At 51.8% G+C, this 17,709-nt stretch overlaps 1 protein-coding gene across 1 annotated transcript; it reads left to right on the top strand.

Annotated features, from left to right (window-relative positions):
• The first annotated feature begins 1,531 nt into the window (after positions 1–1,531).
• LOC116793823 lies at positions 1,532–11,128 on the top strand. The gene is made up of 9 exons (XM_032701973.1): positions 1,532–1,607; positions 2,456–2,569; positions 3,580–5,271; positions 5,906–6,005; positions 6,702–6,850; positions 7,009–7,121; positions 7,593–7,682; positions 8,770–8,892; positions 9,406–11,128. Exons 1-9 carry the CDS (start codon positions 1,550–1,552, stop codon positions 9,598–9,600), a joined length of 2,634 nt encoding a protein of 877 aa, XP_032557864.1. The 5' UTR covers positions 1,532–1,549; the 3' UTR covers positions 9,601–11,128.
• Positions 11,129–17,709: the final 6,581 nt, after the last annotated feature.

The following is a 17,709-nucleotide window of genomic DNA, read 5'->3' as shown; positions in this document are numbered from 1 at the left end:
TTGCGATAAATAACATTTTTCAGCAGGGTTATTCCATCCTGGGTGGCAGCATCTGCCCACATTTATTGTGGTGGAGACACTGGGCTTTGATATTAACCCCTGGCTTTAATCTGTGTTGATATTCTTGGGAAGAGGGCTGGGAAGGAGGATTTTGCCTCAAAGCTCTTCTGAAGGGTGAATACAGTTAAAGGGAACTGTCCTCCTGAAGAAACCAGGGAAGTTTGGGGGCCATGATGGAATCCAGTTGCTCAATGGAATCCATCCTGCTCCAGCTGGCTCAGGGAGTGGGAAGAGTGGGATTTTTTGGCATTTACCTGTGGACCCTGAGGGTTGTTCCAGATGCTGCTGCAGGTCTGTCACCTCTCAGATGATCCCACAGGCCTGAATTTGAGCTCCAGCAGTTCCCAGTGCCATTTCCAACAGCTTTTCTCTTCTTCTGGCCTGGCCGTGGAGCAGGACCTACTGAGAGGAACATCAGAGCTTCCTCCTGGAGGGAGCACCAGGAATATCCCTGACCAGCCCAGGAATATTAATGTGGAGTTTTTCACACTGTTCTGCATCTTTTAGCTTGTCAGGAGAGTAGAATTTGCTTTAACTGGGGCAAATTCCTTAATGGGAGCAATCCCTACACTGGTCCCTCACCCACAAACGAAACTCTGGAGGAATGTCCAGGCCAGGCAGGTGCTGCCCTGCCCCTGTTTCCATCAGAGCTCAGTCAGCTCTCACAGAACAGTTCTCTGCCCAATTCCCACCTGGCCTGTGACCCAGTGTGATCCCTGTGTCCACTGCTTCCTGCAGCCCCTCCTCCAGCCAGACACACCTTCATGCCCTGCCCACATGTTCTCTGTGGGAAGCAGCAGGAAGCTGTCAGCAGGTCCCTCATGTCACCTCTGGGGACAGCAGCGACCCTGGCAATGCCTGACACTTACTCGAGGCCAACAGGGCTCCTCTGGATGGGATGGGATGGATGTGGAGCGAGAGATGGACAGAAGTCACCTTGAAGGGGTGGCACCGAGCCTGCCCAGCACAGGGTGGCAGTGCCAGGCATTCAGAGCTGTGACAGGGACAAACAGCAGCACCGTGGCCAGTGTTCAGGAGAAACAACTGGTCCCCAAGGAGCTCCTGGGCTTGCAAAGTGCTTGTTTGCTCCAGCAAGATGGGTTCTTGCAAAAACCTTCATTTTAACCAGTGCAATTTCCTCGCTGGCAGCAGCAAAGAGGCAGCGACGGCAATAAACCCTCAGCCTTATTTTTCAAGTGTCTTTTTTAACAAGGGTTAATCAAGAGTAAAATTAAGAGGCCTCTGGAGGGAGCTCCCGGCAGCCCGCGCTGACTCACGGCCCCAAATTTATCGCGGCCCGAAAAGTCATTTGCATTTTCCTCCCGCACGCACCCGGAGAGAGCGCCTCGAACAGAAGCGGTTTGTAGGGAAAAGGGGTGGAGAGCAGGGAGGACCGAGCGCGGGCCAGGAGCGATGCTTTGGTTATAAAGAGCATGGGAGGGAAGGCGGCGGCAGTGCCGCCCTCGGCCGGGGCTCCGCGCACACCGCGATGGGCGACGGCGCGGGGTCCCTGCACTGCTGCCTCGGGCTCCTGGGCATTGCCGCAGGTAGGGATCCGTCCTGGCACGGGATGCGGGCTCGGGACTGACTTTCCTGGACCACCACCACCACCCCACCCCCCCCCCTTTAGCGGGGGGGGCTAAAGAGGTTTATTCTCCAGCTTTTCGCTCCCCCGCGCCCGTTTCCAGCGGCCAACAAAATATTTGTCTTGGCTACAAAGTGCTGGCGTGGAGTTTTGTGTCCGTTCCGTCCCGGGTGGGAAGCAAATCCAAATATTTTTTTTGGTAGTCGTTGGAATAAATCATCTGGATTTGGATGTACTCCCTCTCCCTTGTCCAGCCGTTCTCCTGTTTGCCATGTTCACTCCCTCTCATTTCCTCCTTCTTTGTTTTCTGCCTCTTTGCATTTTGGGGTTGGTTTTCTGTTGGCACAACGTCTCTGGGATTATCTGAAGGATGTGTGTGTCTGTCTGTCTTTTGTGTAACTGGAATCACGGATTTTTCCCCTTTATCTGGCAACGGGGGAGCCCTTTCAGACACTTGCATGGAATTCCAGAAGGTCTTGGGTTGGGAGGGACCTTCAAGCCCATCCAGTTCCACCCCCTGCCATGGCCAGAGACATCTTCCACTAGCCCAGGTTGGTCCAACCTGGCCTTGATGGAATGGGAACATCCACAACCTCTCTGGACAACCTGAAATGATTATTTTCAAGTTTTCTAAAACCAGGCACCCAGAAAGGTGTGAGACCTTTGGGCACAAACCAAGTCACAACACTTAGATTTTACTATTTGCAGATCTTGTACTGTTATTTTTCCTCTATTCCCTGCTCTGTCCACCCTGGTTCTCTCCTGGTTTTTCGGGCCAAGTTTACAAGCTCTTTCTCCTTTTTCCCATAGGATCACTTCTGCTGGCTGTGCATTTCTACAGCTCAGCCAGAGCAGCCCCTCTGATCCCCAGCACAGCTCTTGGAGTCCTTCTGCTCATTTTATCAGCTCTTTTGGCCTATGCAGGTAAGATCTGGGGGGTTCAAGGCCTCCCCCTCCCACAGCTTGGCGTGTGCTGGGGCTGATACAAACCACAGCAGCCTCAGGGACAACTGAGCCCTTCTCCTGGAATTTGCCCAGAGAAGCTGTGGCTGCCCCTGGATCCCTGGGAGTGTCCAAGGCCAGGTTGGACGGGGCTTGGAGCAACCTGGGCTAGTGGAAGGTGTCCCTGCCTATGGCAGGGGGTGGCACTGGAGGAGTTTTAAGGTTCCTTCCAACCCAAACCAGTCTGGGATTCTATGTCAGCACAGCAGATTTTTACTATACAGGCAAGAGAAGAAATCAATGTTTGTATTAAACAAGGATCTCTGAGAGTTTTAACACAATGAATCCATGATTCCTCAAAAAAGGGTTCCCAGGCTTTCTGAGAGTGCTTTCAGCATCCATGGTTTGGAATATCCACCTGGACATGCCAGGAGATCAACTTAACTGAGAGAAAAAATCACTGCCTGTAGCACAGTCCACACTTTTTAGAACGAATGTTGAATTATTTCTCATTTTTAACTCAGAGTAATGAGGACATTAAAATCAGTCATGGAATCAGAATTGTTGGGAAAGACCTTTAAGATCACCAATTCCAACCATCAACCAGCGCCACCACCACCATGTCCACCACTAAACCACGTCCTCAAGTGCCACATCCACGTGTTTTTGGAACACTTCCAGAAGTGGTGACTCCACCATTCCCCTCCACAATTGCACCAGGGCTGGACAACCCTTTCTGTGAAGAAATTTTCCCAATATCCAGGCCATTTTCTCTCATCAGGAGAAGAGCCTGACACCCCCCTCACTGCAGCCTCCTGTCAGGGAGCTGTAGGGGGTGAGAAGGACCCCCCTGAGCCTCCTCTTCTCCGGGAGGAGTCTTGCTCCACGCAGGATCTGTGCAGCTCCAGGCCGGCCCAGCGATCCTGTCCCAACTCCCTCTTCCCACATCCCACTGTCTGGAAATCCCAGCCCTGTCTGTGTTTGTTCCTCAGGGATCCGGAGAAGCCCCAGGAATGCCTCCCTGTTGCTGTCCCTCTGCCTGACCATCTCAGCCTTCTGGTGTGGCTATGGAGTCACCTTCATCCTGGCCGGGCAGGGTGCGCTGGGCGACGCCGGGGACCTCCGCGATGCCGTGGTGCCCGGCCTGGCCACCTTCACCGTGGCACTGCTCCTCGTGGCAGTGGTGGGATTGCTGTGCAGAGAGCCCGTCCTGGCCCTCATCTCCGGTGCCACCTCCCTGGCCAGTGCCCACGACGTGGCCGCGCGTCACAGCCGCGCCTTGTGCTCCTCCGCTGTCGCTTGCAATTACCTCATCGTCTGCTTGCTGGGGGGGTACTTTGCCCTGGGAAGGATCCTCTGTTTCCTGACCAAAGGAAAAATGGCCCTCCCTGGCACGGATCTGGCCAAGAAAAAGAGCCACGAGCAGACCCAAGCTGCCGGTGGCAGCACCAATCCCTTTGTGGCCACGGGGCTGATCCTGAACATGCTGTGGGCCGGGGTTTTTGGCTGCAGGCTCCTGGGCATCACCAACAAACTCTTCATGGGCCAGGTGCCCTGGCTGTGGGCAGCTGGCATCTACCAGATTGGCATCTGCATCTTATCCTACCGTGCAATGGATGTTCTGATGGCCACATCCTTTGGATTCACTTCCATCCTCAAGTTTGCTGGAGGCTACTGCCTCCTGTACCCACTGTGGCAGCCAGAGGAGCCATCACTCCCTACCGCATTCCTGGTGGTTTTCTCCATCCTTTTTGCCATCTTGGCTCTCTTCCTCTTCCTTGAGAGCCCTCTGGATGGCTTGTATTTGCTGGTTTATGTGGCCTCCTGCCTCGCCTTGGCTTGCCACCCCAGGGGGTTTTTTGCAGGTGGCCCCCAAGGCGTGGCCGTGGCCGTTTTCGTGGCCTCAGCCCTGGTGGCTCTAATTCACCTGTACAGTGTGAAAGCAGGGGCCAAGACACCCCCAGGGAAGGGGAAGGGGGCTGTGAAGGCCCTCCTTGCCCGCAGCAGTTTCCTGAAGCTCCGTGAGGGGCCAGACCTTCACGCTCCATACCTGGGCTACTCCAAGTATGCAGATGCAGAAGCTCTTGCCTTTGCTTGCAGTGTCCTGGCTTCTTCTGCTCTGACGGCCCCAGGAGACCCCCAGGCTCCCCTTGCCACCGTTGTCATTCCATGGGTAGTGGTAGCTGGTGGGATCCTTAAGCTTCTGGGCGGCTCAGTGGCCTTTGCCCGGGGTAAAACCCTGGAGAGCAGTGCCTTCATCCTCTACGCTGTCATGTGGATCATCTGGGGCTTGGCAAGGTATGGTGGCCTCTATGGCACTACCAGAAGCTTCCACTCAGCCGTGGGCATCGCTGCTTTCATGCTCTTCAACGGCTTCATCGTCTTCTGCTCTCTCTTCCTAAACATCACCTGGTTCTTCTACTCCCTCACGTTCATGCTGGTCGCTCTCAGCTTCTTCCTGGATGCCATCCATGCCCTTCCCACTGGATATGACATGGCTGCCACCCTCAGCTTTGGGCTGGTCAGCTTTTACTGCTTCCTGTCTGCCCTTTCCAGCAGCACCTTCGAGGGTCCCTGCCTGCCCATGGGAGGGCCCATCGTGCAGCTCGGTGGTGTGAGGGGAGGGACGAGCAAGTGCCTTCACCTGCCTGCCAGGAGAGCGTCCTCAGTCAAGAGGATTGCAGGTAAGGGGAGAGCAAAGGGCACAGTGTGGGGGTGGAGGGGAAATTCTGGGTGAATTCGTAGCAGAACAGCTGCTTAAAGGGCATTTTTCCAATCAGAGAGTCACAGAATGGTTTACGTTGGAAGGGACCTTAAAGTTCATCTCGTCCCACCCCCTGCCATGGGCAGGGACACCTTCCACTAGCCCAGGTTGCTCCAAGCCCCGTCCAACCTGGCCTTGATGTGGAAACCAGGACAATCTGGTGGCATTTTAGTGAGGTGGGCCAAGTTATGAGAGTAATTATCTGAGTTTAGCAGCAAATTCTCTCCCATATCTTTTCCTATCTGTTCATCCACTCTGCACTCCAGGAATCCTCCAAGCTGGAGCTGCCACGGAAAGCTCTGTACAGACAAATGGCACCAATGCCTGGTGCTTGCTCTCTCCACTTCTGGCCCTGAGGAACGTGGCCCAGAACTCCCCTAAGTGCCAGATCTCCCCTTGGATGAACCCTAGAAAAATGCACTGCCAGAGGGAACACTTTGTTAGTTGGGAAAAGGAGAGGAGAGCACGGAATTGGCTGGTTTGGCTGTGACAGCTCTGCTGTGGGAATTACAGCCCCTCACTCAGGGGGTTCTGCCCTGTTCTCGTGCCCACAGATATCCTGAGGAGTGGAGGGACTTGTGGCATCCCCACAGACACCGTGTACGTGCTCGTGGCCGCCTGCAACCGCCCCGATGCCGTGGAGAAAGCTCACAGGTCAGTCCTTGTCGTGGCCTAAAGAAGCTTCTAGAACTCAGAAAGCTCACAGGTCAGTCCCTGTCGTGGCCTAAAGAAGCTTCTAGAACTCAGAAAGCTCACAGGTCAGTCCCTGTCATGGCCTAAAGAAGCTTCTAGAACTCAGAGCTGCTACTGAGCGCTGGCTGCAGCTGGTCAAGGACAAGGCAGCTCAGCCTTGGTGGGAACAGCAAGGTGGGGGAGAAGATCCAGATGAGGGAAGGAGAAAATAGAGCTGTAATTGTCTTCTAGGAGCTGCTCCTGGCAGGTTGTTAGAGCTTTGTAACTTGGGGACCACCAGAAACCCAAAGAGTGGCAGAGGGATGGGGGGTTATCCTGTAGGTTTGGGACGTACATGTTGTCACATCCAAAACCTCTCTTGTGACAGCAGCCTCTTGCTTGGACTCCTGTGAGCAGCTGAGACCCCTCATATTGGTGGGGTTTCCTTAGAAATTGGGATTTCCACCCACCACAGTGCGAAACCGTGATTTGGAGAAAACATTCCTGGTTGGGAATAGTCACTGTTGAACGGTCCTGCTTGTACTAGAGACTGGTGCCCTGGGACAGAGCCTTCACACCTTGTCTTAGCTCTAGCTCTCACCAGCACAGTTTCCTTTTCAGCTTGAAATTAAATCCCTGTCTGAATTCCAGACTCCTCTTTTCTCACCCCTTTTCCAGGTCCAAGCGCCAGGCTCAGGATCGCCCCATGTCCCTCTGGATTTCCAGCCTCAAGCAACTGGAACCTGCCAAGCATTTGTTCACTCCCCTCCTCTGGGACTTCATGGAGGCTGCCTGGCCATCTCCCATCAGCCTGGTGGTTCCCAGAGGTGAGGAAGTGCTCTTGATTCCAAGTTCTCTGGAGAGCTTTGGCTTGGAAACTCCATCCCGTGGAGTGATTCTGGAGATGTTCCGTGGAGATATTCCCGGTAAGATCGTTGTGTTTGGGCTGGTGTACATTCCTAAGTGCCACCTGATTCTTCTGCAGGTGAGTGGGTGGACTTCCTGGGAATGAAGGACTCTGCTAAATACGTTGGGACCCCTCAGAGCGTCGCCATCCGCATCCCCGACTGCTCTGTCACCACGCACCTCATCGACCTGGTGAGTGCCACGGCAGCCTCAGCCAGGCTGGAAGTGGTTTTGTGGCAGCAAAGAGGGTAAAAGGAGCAACCACCAGGTCAGAAACCCAGAAAAAAGGCCATGGACAGACATTCTGTCTGATTTCCTGCGCTGTCCTTGCGAGCACAAGCTCAGCTGAGGCTGCAGGAACTTCAGAAGGTCCAGAAAGTGACCAGAGGAACTGGGATAACCTGGGGCAGACATTGCAGGCCTTTGGAAAACAAGATGTTTCATGATCCTCATCAGCAAACCCCAATTTAAGCGAGTGTCAGACACCCCAACACACTTTGGTGGAACTGTAGTTGCCTCCAAAGAAGGAGCCTGTACCTGGGTGAGCCACACCAAGCTCTCTTTGGAGCCACAGGCACTCAGGAGTGAAGTTCTGAGCTCAAGTCGCCTGTTTGATCCAGCAGAACCAGCTCAGAGCTTTCATTCTCATTTTTCTGCCCCCAGGTCGGGCCCATTGTGGTCACATCAGCCAACCCCACAGGAGAGGCCGACACCACCCACCACAACCAAGTGTATGCCAAGCTGGGAGACAAGGTAACGGGGCTCTCTGCTCCCAAGGGATGTGGGGATGGAAGGACACAACCACTTTGCTCCCAGGAGGCAAACCAAGAGATGGTATCTAGAATCTTGGAAAGCATCTCTTTTAAAAAAAAAAAAATCTCGTGGACGTTCCTCGTGTTGGTGTCGCAGTAAAAGAACATTTTAAGCTTTGGGATTTGGTTAGAAACCAGAATTGTTCTGGTTTGCACTGTGTAGTTATGGCTTGGCAATGTGAGTCTGTTCATCTTCCAACACAGGATGAGATGAGCAAAAAAAAAACCTCCTTCTTTTCTTATGAGCAATCAAACCCTGATGCCTGGATGTGCCAGGGCTCCAGCTGGCACTGGGCTGTGAGAGCACAGGGCATTCCCACTTAAAGCTGAAGCTGCTCTAAAACTGGTGCCAAGCTCCAAAATATTCCTGGCTTTTAGGACTTTCACACATTCTGGAAGTACCATGGTCAAGGGACATTCATTGTCTTCAATTGGGTCAGGTTGGATCTCAGGGAAAGGTTCTTCCCCCAGAGGGTGGTTGGCACTGACCAGGCTCCCCAGGGCAGTGGGCACAGCCCCAAGGCTGCCAGAGCTCCAGGAGGGTTTGGACAATGCTCTGAGGGACAGGGGGGGATTGTTGGGGTGTCTGTGCAGGGTCTGGAATTGGACTGGATGATTCTTGAGGGTCCCTTCCAGCTCAGAATATTCCATGATTCTATGATTTCACCACTAAATCCTGAGGGTTCCACACTTTGTTTCTGTGGCACTTGAGTGAGGGCAGTTTTAAACAACAGCTGGTACAAATCTCCTCAAAAATCTGGGTTTACACCCATTTTCTTGGTGGATGGGACTTCTTCAAAGCTCCTCAGATGGTGCAAACCTGTCTTTGCTGTACTGCTACCCTGCACCCCACCGAGCCTTCTCTGGCTTTTCCCTGAAGTTCCTTCACCCCACATTCCCTCGCTGTGGCTGCAGTGGGGGAGGAAGGAGCAGTATTGCCTCAGATAATAATCAATTGCTGTTGAGAGGGGGAACCTCTTTTTCCCAAGTGCCTGAGGGGATTTTGGTGTGGAAATGTTGCTCCTCAGGTGGATGCAGTCCTTTGTGATGGGCCCTCTCCAGAGAACGTTGCCTCCACCGTGGTGGACTGCACCAAAATCGACAGTGGGAACATCGGGTTCTTCAGAGTCGGCCTCATCCCCAAGTCTCAGGTAAAATTCACCTGGATTTCACTCCTATTCCCTTTCTCCACGAAGTGGGTTTCAGACTGGGGGTTTCCCAGTTTTATAAGGACAGCGTGAGAAGTTATCACAGGGTGGTGTGAAGAAGAGCAGAGCTCCACGTTGCTCTGTCCTGATCCTGCTCCAGATCACCATCACACCTCTGTGTGCTCTTCTGGAAGCAAGGTGAGACTGTCTCATTCATGGAAAGAGCTCCAAGATCCAGGGGGCCTCCGTGGGACAGGCACTCCGTGTACACCCTTCCCAGAGATCCCTGAGCAGACAGAAACAAGTGTGATCCCAAAACTGAGCCCAGACACGTAGCTTGAAAGAAAAGGTCTAGCTGAAGATGAAAGGGCTGGCTAGTAGGACCTTTGAAGATGTCCCTGCCCATGGCAGGGGCTTGGCCTTGATGACCTTTAAAGGTCCCTTCCAACCATGACTTTATGATTCCGTGGTTATTTCAGCTGCTGACCCGCTCACAGCAGTGTTTGCTCCTTCCAGGTGCTACAGATACTGGAGCAGGTGCAGAAGAAGCACCAGGAGGCCCCCAACAGCGGCACTGGCCCCGTGAAAGGCCGTGAGGAAGCCCTGGGTCGCAGCCACACTGTGCCCAACGGGGTGGGCATGGCTGCTCGAGTGGAGACAGGGCCAGCACAGGCCCCCGATGATGGTTGTGAGCATCACACTCGCCTCTGACTCCAAGCAGCTCCAGCGACTCCATGCTCAGTGGGAAACCATTTGCTGGAAAATGACCTATCACTGGGGACTGGGAGAGGTTTTCCAGCTGTGGAGGTGATTCATTCCTTTTTTCTCTGGACACTGCTAAAGTATCCCGGTGCTGACTTACAAACCACAGTCACCCAGGAGGACAATTTTCACTGGAGGACACTGCCAGCTTTCACTGGAGGGCAGCATGACCAAAGCAAGGGTTATTTTGGTGCCAGGCTGCTCCCAGAGTGCCAGGGCTTTATTCCTTTCACTGGGAGGTGATTCCTTCGGTTTGGGGCACGGAGGGAGGTGAAGTGTTTCAGAGTTACAGGGCGGGGGGAAAACACTGCATGAAACTTGAATCACACAGTCAGTGAGGTGGAGAAAGACCTTTCAAATCAGCAATCTCAACCCTTCCCCCAGTGCTGCCAAGGCCACCATTAACCCCATTAACCTGTGTCCCCAGTGCCACACGAAGGGGGAGAGGGAGCAGGGAAGGTGTGCTCAGGTGCTGTGCTGGGGGTACAATGGACTGGCTGAAATAGGGGAGGCAAAGGGGGGTGAGATGGGGGGCCTTTTGCCATGTCTTCTTTAGAGTGGAGGTCACCTCTTTGGACCTCCATCTGGGAGTCTTTCCTCTGCTGGGAGAACCCAACACTCAAAAGCAATGCCATTCCCTGGATGCCATCTGCTGTATTTCACAGTCAGAGCCAGGCTGGAATGACCTTTCTGGTGACTCCGATAATATATCCTTAGAGGTGCTGAAGAATTAGGGAAGACCCTCCCTTCCCATTTTCTGCTGAGTATGAATTTCAGGAGGGCAATTTCCATGTGTGTGAGGAGGCCAGGAGCTGGTCTCTTACCTTGCAGCCCAACTGGTCTCATCTCATGGCACGTCTCTTCCAGAGGGCAGATTTCACAGGATCAGAGGGAGGAATTCCAGCCACTCCAGGCAATCATTTGTCCTCACCAGGGGCCCAATTTCTGTGCAAACTCATGAAATATGGGGAATAAACCAGAGGAGCTGGAGATGTGCCCTCACCTGTGATCTTGGTGGCGTCTCGGAGATGTGATGGGATGGCTCCTGTGAATGGAATGGAATGGGAGGAGACTCTTTAGGAAGGACAGGCAGGGTAGACAAATTCAGTGCAGAGTGGGAGCTGCTGACCAGGAGGAGGTGGAAAGAGAATTTCAAACCTTCATGAGGAGTTTTCCTTGGCAAACTGTTGCTTGTTTCACTTCCAAAAACTGCTGATCTTATTCTTACCTGACTCAGGTGCAAGGTGCTGATCAAACTCCAGCTGAAACCAATCCATTGAGTCATTGGTTTCACCTGGAGTTGTGCTGGAATTCAAGGACAAATGCTGTGCAGTCAGAGGAGCTCAACCTCTACAAACTACAGCCAAACCAGGTCTTCTCAGCTTGTTCTCACAGAACTGGCTCTCTTCCTGCAGAGAAAATTCCAGATCAATTGAGTTTGTTAAATAAAATTGCTGGTCTACTTCCTGTATCTCTTTGGAGTTTATTAAAACTGGGTTTTGGAAAGCAATAAAAGATTTTCAATAAACTGAAACCACCCCAGGCTGTGCAATCATCTGTGGCAAGAACTTGAGCAAAACCTGGTGGGTCAACAAGTTCTGGATGTCGGTGGGGGGTGTTCCTGGCCATGAAGGATGCAAAAAGGATCTTAGGAGAGAATCAGATTGTGATACTTCCCAGGTGGGGAAGATAACTCCTCACACCAAACCCTAGTCCCAGGGCTGAATTTCAACGCCTTAACTCAGTAAAATAAGCCCCATAAACACCAAAATCTGAGGGAATGTAGTAAGAAGTGTGAATTTGGAGAGGGGCTGAAGCATTTTGGTGTGAGGAAACAGCCCTGGCTTCAATGTGCCAAATAATGATGCATTTTATGTGCCATGATTTAAAAGTGGCTTAAAAACAATGGATTCTTCACTTGACACCTCACCTGGGGCCATTTTTCCTCTTTCTCTCTGGGGTGTTTGTTTTTCACTCACAGAAAGTGTGGATTGCAGTATCAGGACACTGGGGGAACCATTTCTCCCTTTGCTGAAGTAAGACAAGGAGAGATTTCATGTAAGGCTCTCCTGTGTACCAGCAAACTGGGAAGAAATAGTCTAGGGAGGAGATTTAAATGGGATCTTTCAGTTAAATCAAGGCAAGAAAATATTTCTACTCTTTCCACAGTTTTCCCAGCACTTAAGGGGAAGCAAAATGTTTTTAAAGAGAAGTGGAGAGAGAGAAAAAAAGTTGCTGTTTGAAGTGGCAAATCCAAAACACTTCAGTTAGAAAGTGCTGAGATAAACATTTGAATACTTTGGTACCAAAAAGATCCATTTTTGAGGTATTGACAAGAGTGTTTTCATCACTCTAAGAATGGAGGTTATGGTCAAAAAAGGGTGTCCAGGCCCCCCCTCAAGGGAGACTCTTCGCTGAGCCCTTCTGGTGCTGCTCCTCTCAACGGGAAGGAATCGCTCCATCCACGTTCCAAACGAGAGGGACAGGAGGGAATGTGGGGTCCTCAGACCTCCACCACAGGAGGAGTTTGAGGAAAATCAGAGAATTTGGCAAAACCAAATCGATTTTGGTCGCGTTGTCAATGCCTTGGAGGCCCTTTGGGCCTGAAAGGTCACCCTGGGAGACAAAATAACCTCATGAATGGGCCTCTTTGTGCAACAGCCAACGCTTCAATCCCACTGGGGCTGGAAACAACCCAGGAAGGAGGGCTGGCCCACCTTGATTTTGCCCTTTGTGGAGTCTAGACATCCGTGTCAATGGAAAGAGAAGGAAAAAAGAGAGAATGGAAAATAAGTGTGTTTTCCAGCCTCAGGAAAAGCCAACTCACCCTCCTGAGAATAGACGGGGCCACAGGAACAGGAACTGACTCAGGGCCATGGCCGAGCCCGCGTGTGGGCACCGAGGGTGGACCTGATCTGGGGTGGGCACGGCGGGTCAGAGGGGAAGGGAGGCGTCACAGCCTGGGTGAAACCAGCCCAGCAGAACCTTGGAGATGGGGGCAGGATCAGGAATGTCCCTTGGCGTACAGGAGCACCGGGAACTGGGGCCTCTGGGGGGACCTAACAGTGGGACTCCATGATCTCGGAGGTCTTCTCCAACCTTAATTCTATGATTCTGTCACCTCTTTGGGTCTTGCTCCTGAGACAGAGGAGGCAAAGTCTAGCTTAGGATGGGATATGGGGTGCAGGAAAAGGCAGGAGCAAAGTCCTGCTTAACTGGGTGATCTACAGTCAAAGCAAAACGCTTTGATCTTGGCCCAGTTGAGGGCCATGATCCACAGTGGGTTTATGTCCCACTCACCTCTCTTCATTCTTCCTGCTCCTCCTCCCCATGCCAGGAAGGGCCTGGGCTTATTGCTGCAGACAATCAGTTCTGTAGCTTTTGGGGGAAAACAACCACAAACAACGAAGAAACAGCGTATCCCAAAATCCTGGGCCGGGTCTTCAGCTGCTCCGCAAAACACAGCTGGGATTTCCATACTGAGTTGTGGTGCCCAGCTGGGCAACCTGGAATGCTCTAGAGCCATCCAGGAGTCCCTGCACTCCTTCCAGATGTAACACTGGGTTTAAGGAGCAGCTCTGAGCTGAGGCTCAGCTTAACTCAGCCCAGGAATAGCTGGGTGACACCAGCCGGGCACTGAATCCAAGAGGAAAATTACTCTGTTAAATCATCGTCCCAGAATGGTTTGAGTTGGAAGCGACCTTAAATCTCATCCAGTTCCACACCCTGCCATGGGCAGGGACACCTTCCACTAGCCCAGGTTGCCCAAAGCCCCATCCAGCCTGGCCTTCATGTGGAACAGTTTGTCTTTTACTGCAAATCTCCCTGGCTGTGATTCACGGTGCACCTGGAGCTGCCTGGTGGGGAACAACTTATCCCCAGGTGATTGTGGGAAAAATCTTTGGGGAAAAAAATCAATGTTCTGGAAATGGAGCTTCTTGATCCATAACAACAGTTAACAGGATTAACTTCCAGCTGTGTCTCCATCGTGCTCTTCCCTTCTGCCCAACCAGAAGAACATCTGATAGCTGGAAGAGTTTCATGTCCCCATTCTGGAGGGCACTGACAGCTGGGGCTGAGCAAGGGAAGGGTTGGTGGGGGCTGCATCCTTGGGCAGGATCTGGGGGATTTATGGGATCACTGTGCTCCCCTGCTCCATTTCCATGGGTGCTGTCACCTGCCTGCCAATGGAATTCAGGGAGTACCGGAGCAGTCAGAGCAAGGGGTCCTGTGGGGGCTGGATGGGGAGGTCTGCCCTGAACAGCCAGTTTGGCAGCTGTGATAAATACCTCAACTCATGTTTGAGGGCTCAGCAGTGTTAGTTCTTGTGAGAATCACCTCTTCATTCCCTCCTGGAAAAGACAAAGATCTTACTTGTGTTGTTATCTCTTTCTAGATAGCAAAAACCAGGGATTTCAACAACTTCTGCTCTGGCCAGGAGGGAGATGTCAGGGTTGTCCTGAGGTAAGTTTATCTCTCTCAGCAGCTGTGGAATAGCCACTGCAGTCCCTCCAGGACTGGCCATGCCCAGGTACCTTTGAGGAACCTCCTGTTCTCCACGTCTTGCTGCAGAAGAAAACTCTGCCTCCCAAGGCAGCTCTGTGCAGTTCTCAGGGGAGCACGGTTTGTAGGGTCACATCCCAAATTTAGAGACCTCAACAGGCTTTCCTTGGTTACCTCATCATCAGAGCTTCCCCACCTATTTTCCCACACCCTATTTTTCACATTGCTCACCCAGCAGGAGGAATGTGGGCCTTTCCTGAGGGGTTCATTGCTGAGCTCCAGTAAATACCCAGCTCTAAACCCCTTCTGTGACACAGCGCCGATTCCTGGGGGTCCTACAACATCCTTCCTCCTTTGACCTCCCCTGTGCCACTGCTGGTTTACACCAAACCACTGCTCTGTGAGCTGCTGAATTCATGTGCATGCTCAGAATTATTCTCACTGCTGTGGGTTCCACCAGGACCTCGTGTAGTCAGGGACAAGTCCCTAAAGGAGCAGGATGTGCCCAGGTTTCCTTTCAGGACACTATTCCTCAGAACCTGGAGGGTGGGTGAGGACCAGCAGCATCAACTCTGCCCCTGAGTAGAGTCACTCTCATCTTATCTCCTCAAAATTCCCCTCTGGCATCCCATCCCCTGCAGCCTTCCCAAGGACCCTGTTATCCCACACTGGGTTATCAGATCCTACATGACCCAAGGGGTACCAAAGATCCTTATCCTGCTCCTTCCCACCCCTACAATTGCTCCAGACCCTTCCCCCTTCATTTGCAAAACAAACCAAGTCCTACTTGGAAATTCAAGTCTCTTGTGGGAAGTAGAAATGGCCAAAGAGGTGGAGAAATAAAGATAAGGAAGGAGAAGACATGGAAGCTTGGTGTTGTTTTGGGAGTGAAGAAGAAATCAAGTCCAGAAGGCAGCAATGACAGTTGGACTTGAAGATCTTCGATGTCTTTTCCAGCCTCTGTGAGTCCATGATTCCACAACTGCTGGGACACAGGAAACAGGCTCCTTGGACACTGAAACAGCTGGGATGGGGTTTCCACAGACATATTTAATGTTATGTTCTCCACCTCGTTTCCATCTCTAACTCTCCAAAGACACGACAAGATGCGAGTCGAGGGAAGGTGAAGGCCTTGTCCATGTCTCTTCATAGCTGATCTTCTAACATGGAACAAAGCAGCTTTGGGGGGTCCATAACTGAGCAGCCTGGGCCAGTGGAAGGTGTCCCTGCCCATGGCAGGGCGTGGAACTGGATGGACTTTAAGGTCCCCCCAACCCAAACCGTTCTGGGATTCTATGACCACTGAAGACGGATACACGGAGTGATGACCCCTCTGCCTCCGGGAAGATCCTTCTCCTGACTTCTAAAATTATCTGACAAATAAAATTATTTGATCAATCCATGAAAAAAAAGAAAAAAAAAAACAAACCAAGAAGAAGGAAGGAGACAGGTATGGGCAGAGCAGAACTGAAACCAGACAGCACAACCCTGCCATGGGGCAGCTCCGGGAAGGGAGTCACCAGCTCCTGGGACCTGCTGTCCCGGCGTGGCAGTGACTGGTTCTTATTTTTAGACCAAACCACGACTGGTGAAAGCTGCCAGCTGAGAGTCCAGGCAAGAGGACAAGTTGGTTTTCTGTGCTGAGAGAGGGATGGAAATTCAGTTCTCTGGGAAGTTAAACCCACCAAATCTTGCTTTCCTGAGAAAGGAGCCACCTCAGAGACATTGGAGGCCTGGTGGTGGCTGAACGTGTGCTGTGACTTTCCAGGGGTCACAGAGTGGGCCAGTCCATGGAAGGCTGGGTGGTCCTGCCTCAATATTCCTTTCATAGGCTCCAGCATCTCTACAGGACCAGAGATGGAATGTCCTTCCCCACCACTGGCATCAGTGCAAAACATTCAGTTCCTCAACAACATTTTGCACCCTTGTTTCTTTTAATAAAGTAAGGACTGTTACTAAAACATTTTATAAAATAACATCCCATTGCCTAGAACCTCCTCTCCCGTCCCTGTTTCTGCACTTCTTGCCCTCTCCCATCTGACTGCACACACAGGTGGGTGCTCATCTCTGCCCCATCCCTGAAAACGATTTCGCTGGAGCTCAGTTCCCTTTGGAGAAAACACAAGGATGAGAAGGGGAAAAATTTGATAAAACCATCCACAGGAGAGATTTAGGGACAAATGGGGTAAGCTTTACATCCTTTACCCCTGGCTCTGGTTGCTCATTGCTGCTTCCCACTTGGAAATGAGCCTCCACCAACAGGTAACGTCACGGAAAACACAGCGAGAGGTGTCAAACATTAGCAATGACCCCGATGAAAGGCCCCTGTGTTTGGAGAGATTCAATAAAGGAATTGAAGGCTCCTGGTGTTGATCTAAGGTGTGTTTGTTTCCCTCTAACCCTGCAGAAACTCTGGCAGAGCTTGTCAAGACCTGTTTGGGTCCCTCGGAAGAATTGTGGGAATGCGACCATGGAGAGGTTGCTCCAGCTCCCAACCTTCTTGTGCTGAGTGCATGGGGTTGGTATCTAAGCCATTTTCTGGGTTGATTTATCATGGGAACTGTTCAGAGCCCAGTCATCAACCCCATCATATATTTGGCCAAAGTGGCAGAATCGACAACCTGATGAAAGAATCCCGCAACAATTTGGATTGAAGGGACCTCAAAGCCCATCTCTTTCCACCCCCTGTCATGGGCAGGGACACCTCCCACTAGCCCAGGTTGCTCCAAGTCCTGTCCAACCTGGCCTTGGACACTTCCAGGGGTGGGGCATCTCCATGACATTGCTATCACGAAAAAGCCTTTTTGTTTAAATGCTGCAAATGACAGTATTTCACAATAACATTAATTTTTTTGCCATTTAGCTGAGATTTTACCACAGTGCTCCTCTTGACAAGCAAATCTTTGTTCCATAACCTCCAGTGGAGTTGGTCAGAAATGCCCAATTGTGTGTGCAAGACACAAGGAACTGGGTCTAAGTGTAAGGTGTCCCTGCCCATGGCGGGGGGTGAGAACTGGGTGATCTTCCTTCCCTTGAGCTGAAACATCCCTTGCCACTGGCACAGAGATGATCTAACACAGACCCATATCACAAAGGGAATGAGTCAAGAAGGGACTTTTTTGTTTTGCTGTTTTTTTTTTTTTTTTTGCTATTCCAGCAGTTGATAGCCAATATTAACAAACCTCACCTGCCTGGAAAGGTCAAGTAGTTTTTCAAGTATTAAAGTATTAAAACATGAGAGAAGTCCCATGTTGTGGGGCGTCACCACAGGCTTAAAGTTAAGTCTCTGCTGGAGGGTGGTGGAGCTCAGCTGGCACTTGGATCCATTTATTGAGGCTCATGGGATCACAGACTGGTTTGGGTTGGAAGGGACCTTAAAGCTCATCTCCTTCCAACCCCTGCCATGGGCAGGGACACCTTCCACTAGCCCAAGTTGTTTAGCTGTCCTAAGGTATGTGCAGGGAGGAGAGCCTGACTAAATTCCACTTCCAGATGCTGGCACGGGCTGGGAAACCACAGGAGGCTGGGAATGCCCAGCTGTGCCCCAGGGGAGAG

The sequence above is a fragment of the Chiroxiphia lanceolata genome, chromosome 14, assembly GCF_009829145.1.
Source record: "Chiroxiphia lanceolata isolate bChiLan1 chromosome 14, bChiLan1.pri, whole genome shotgun sequence".
Taxonomy (NCBI): Eukaryota; Metazoa; Chordata; class Aves; order Passeriformes; family Pipridae; genus Chiroxiphia; species Chiroxiphia lanceolata.
This window is presented reverse-complemented; position numbering and strand designations above follow the sequence as displayed.

Bases quoted from the DNA above. Each gene is read 5' to 3' on its own strand.
- LOC116793823 (XM_032701973.1), top strand. From the start codon at position 1,550: ATGGGCGACGGCGCGGGGTCCCTGCACTGCTGCCTCGGGCTCCTGGGC. The intron at 1,608-2,455 runs GTAGGGATCCGT...TTTTTCCCATAG, and splicing joins GCTCCTGGGCATTGCCGCAG to GATCACTTCTGCTGGCTGTG. The intron at 7,122-7,592 runs GTGAGTGCCACG...TTCTGCCCCCAG, and splicing joins CCACGCACCTCATCGACCTG to GTCGGGCCCATTGTGGTCAC.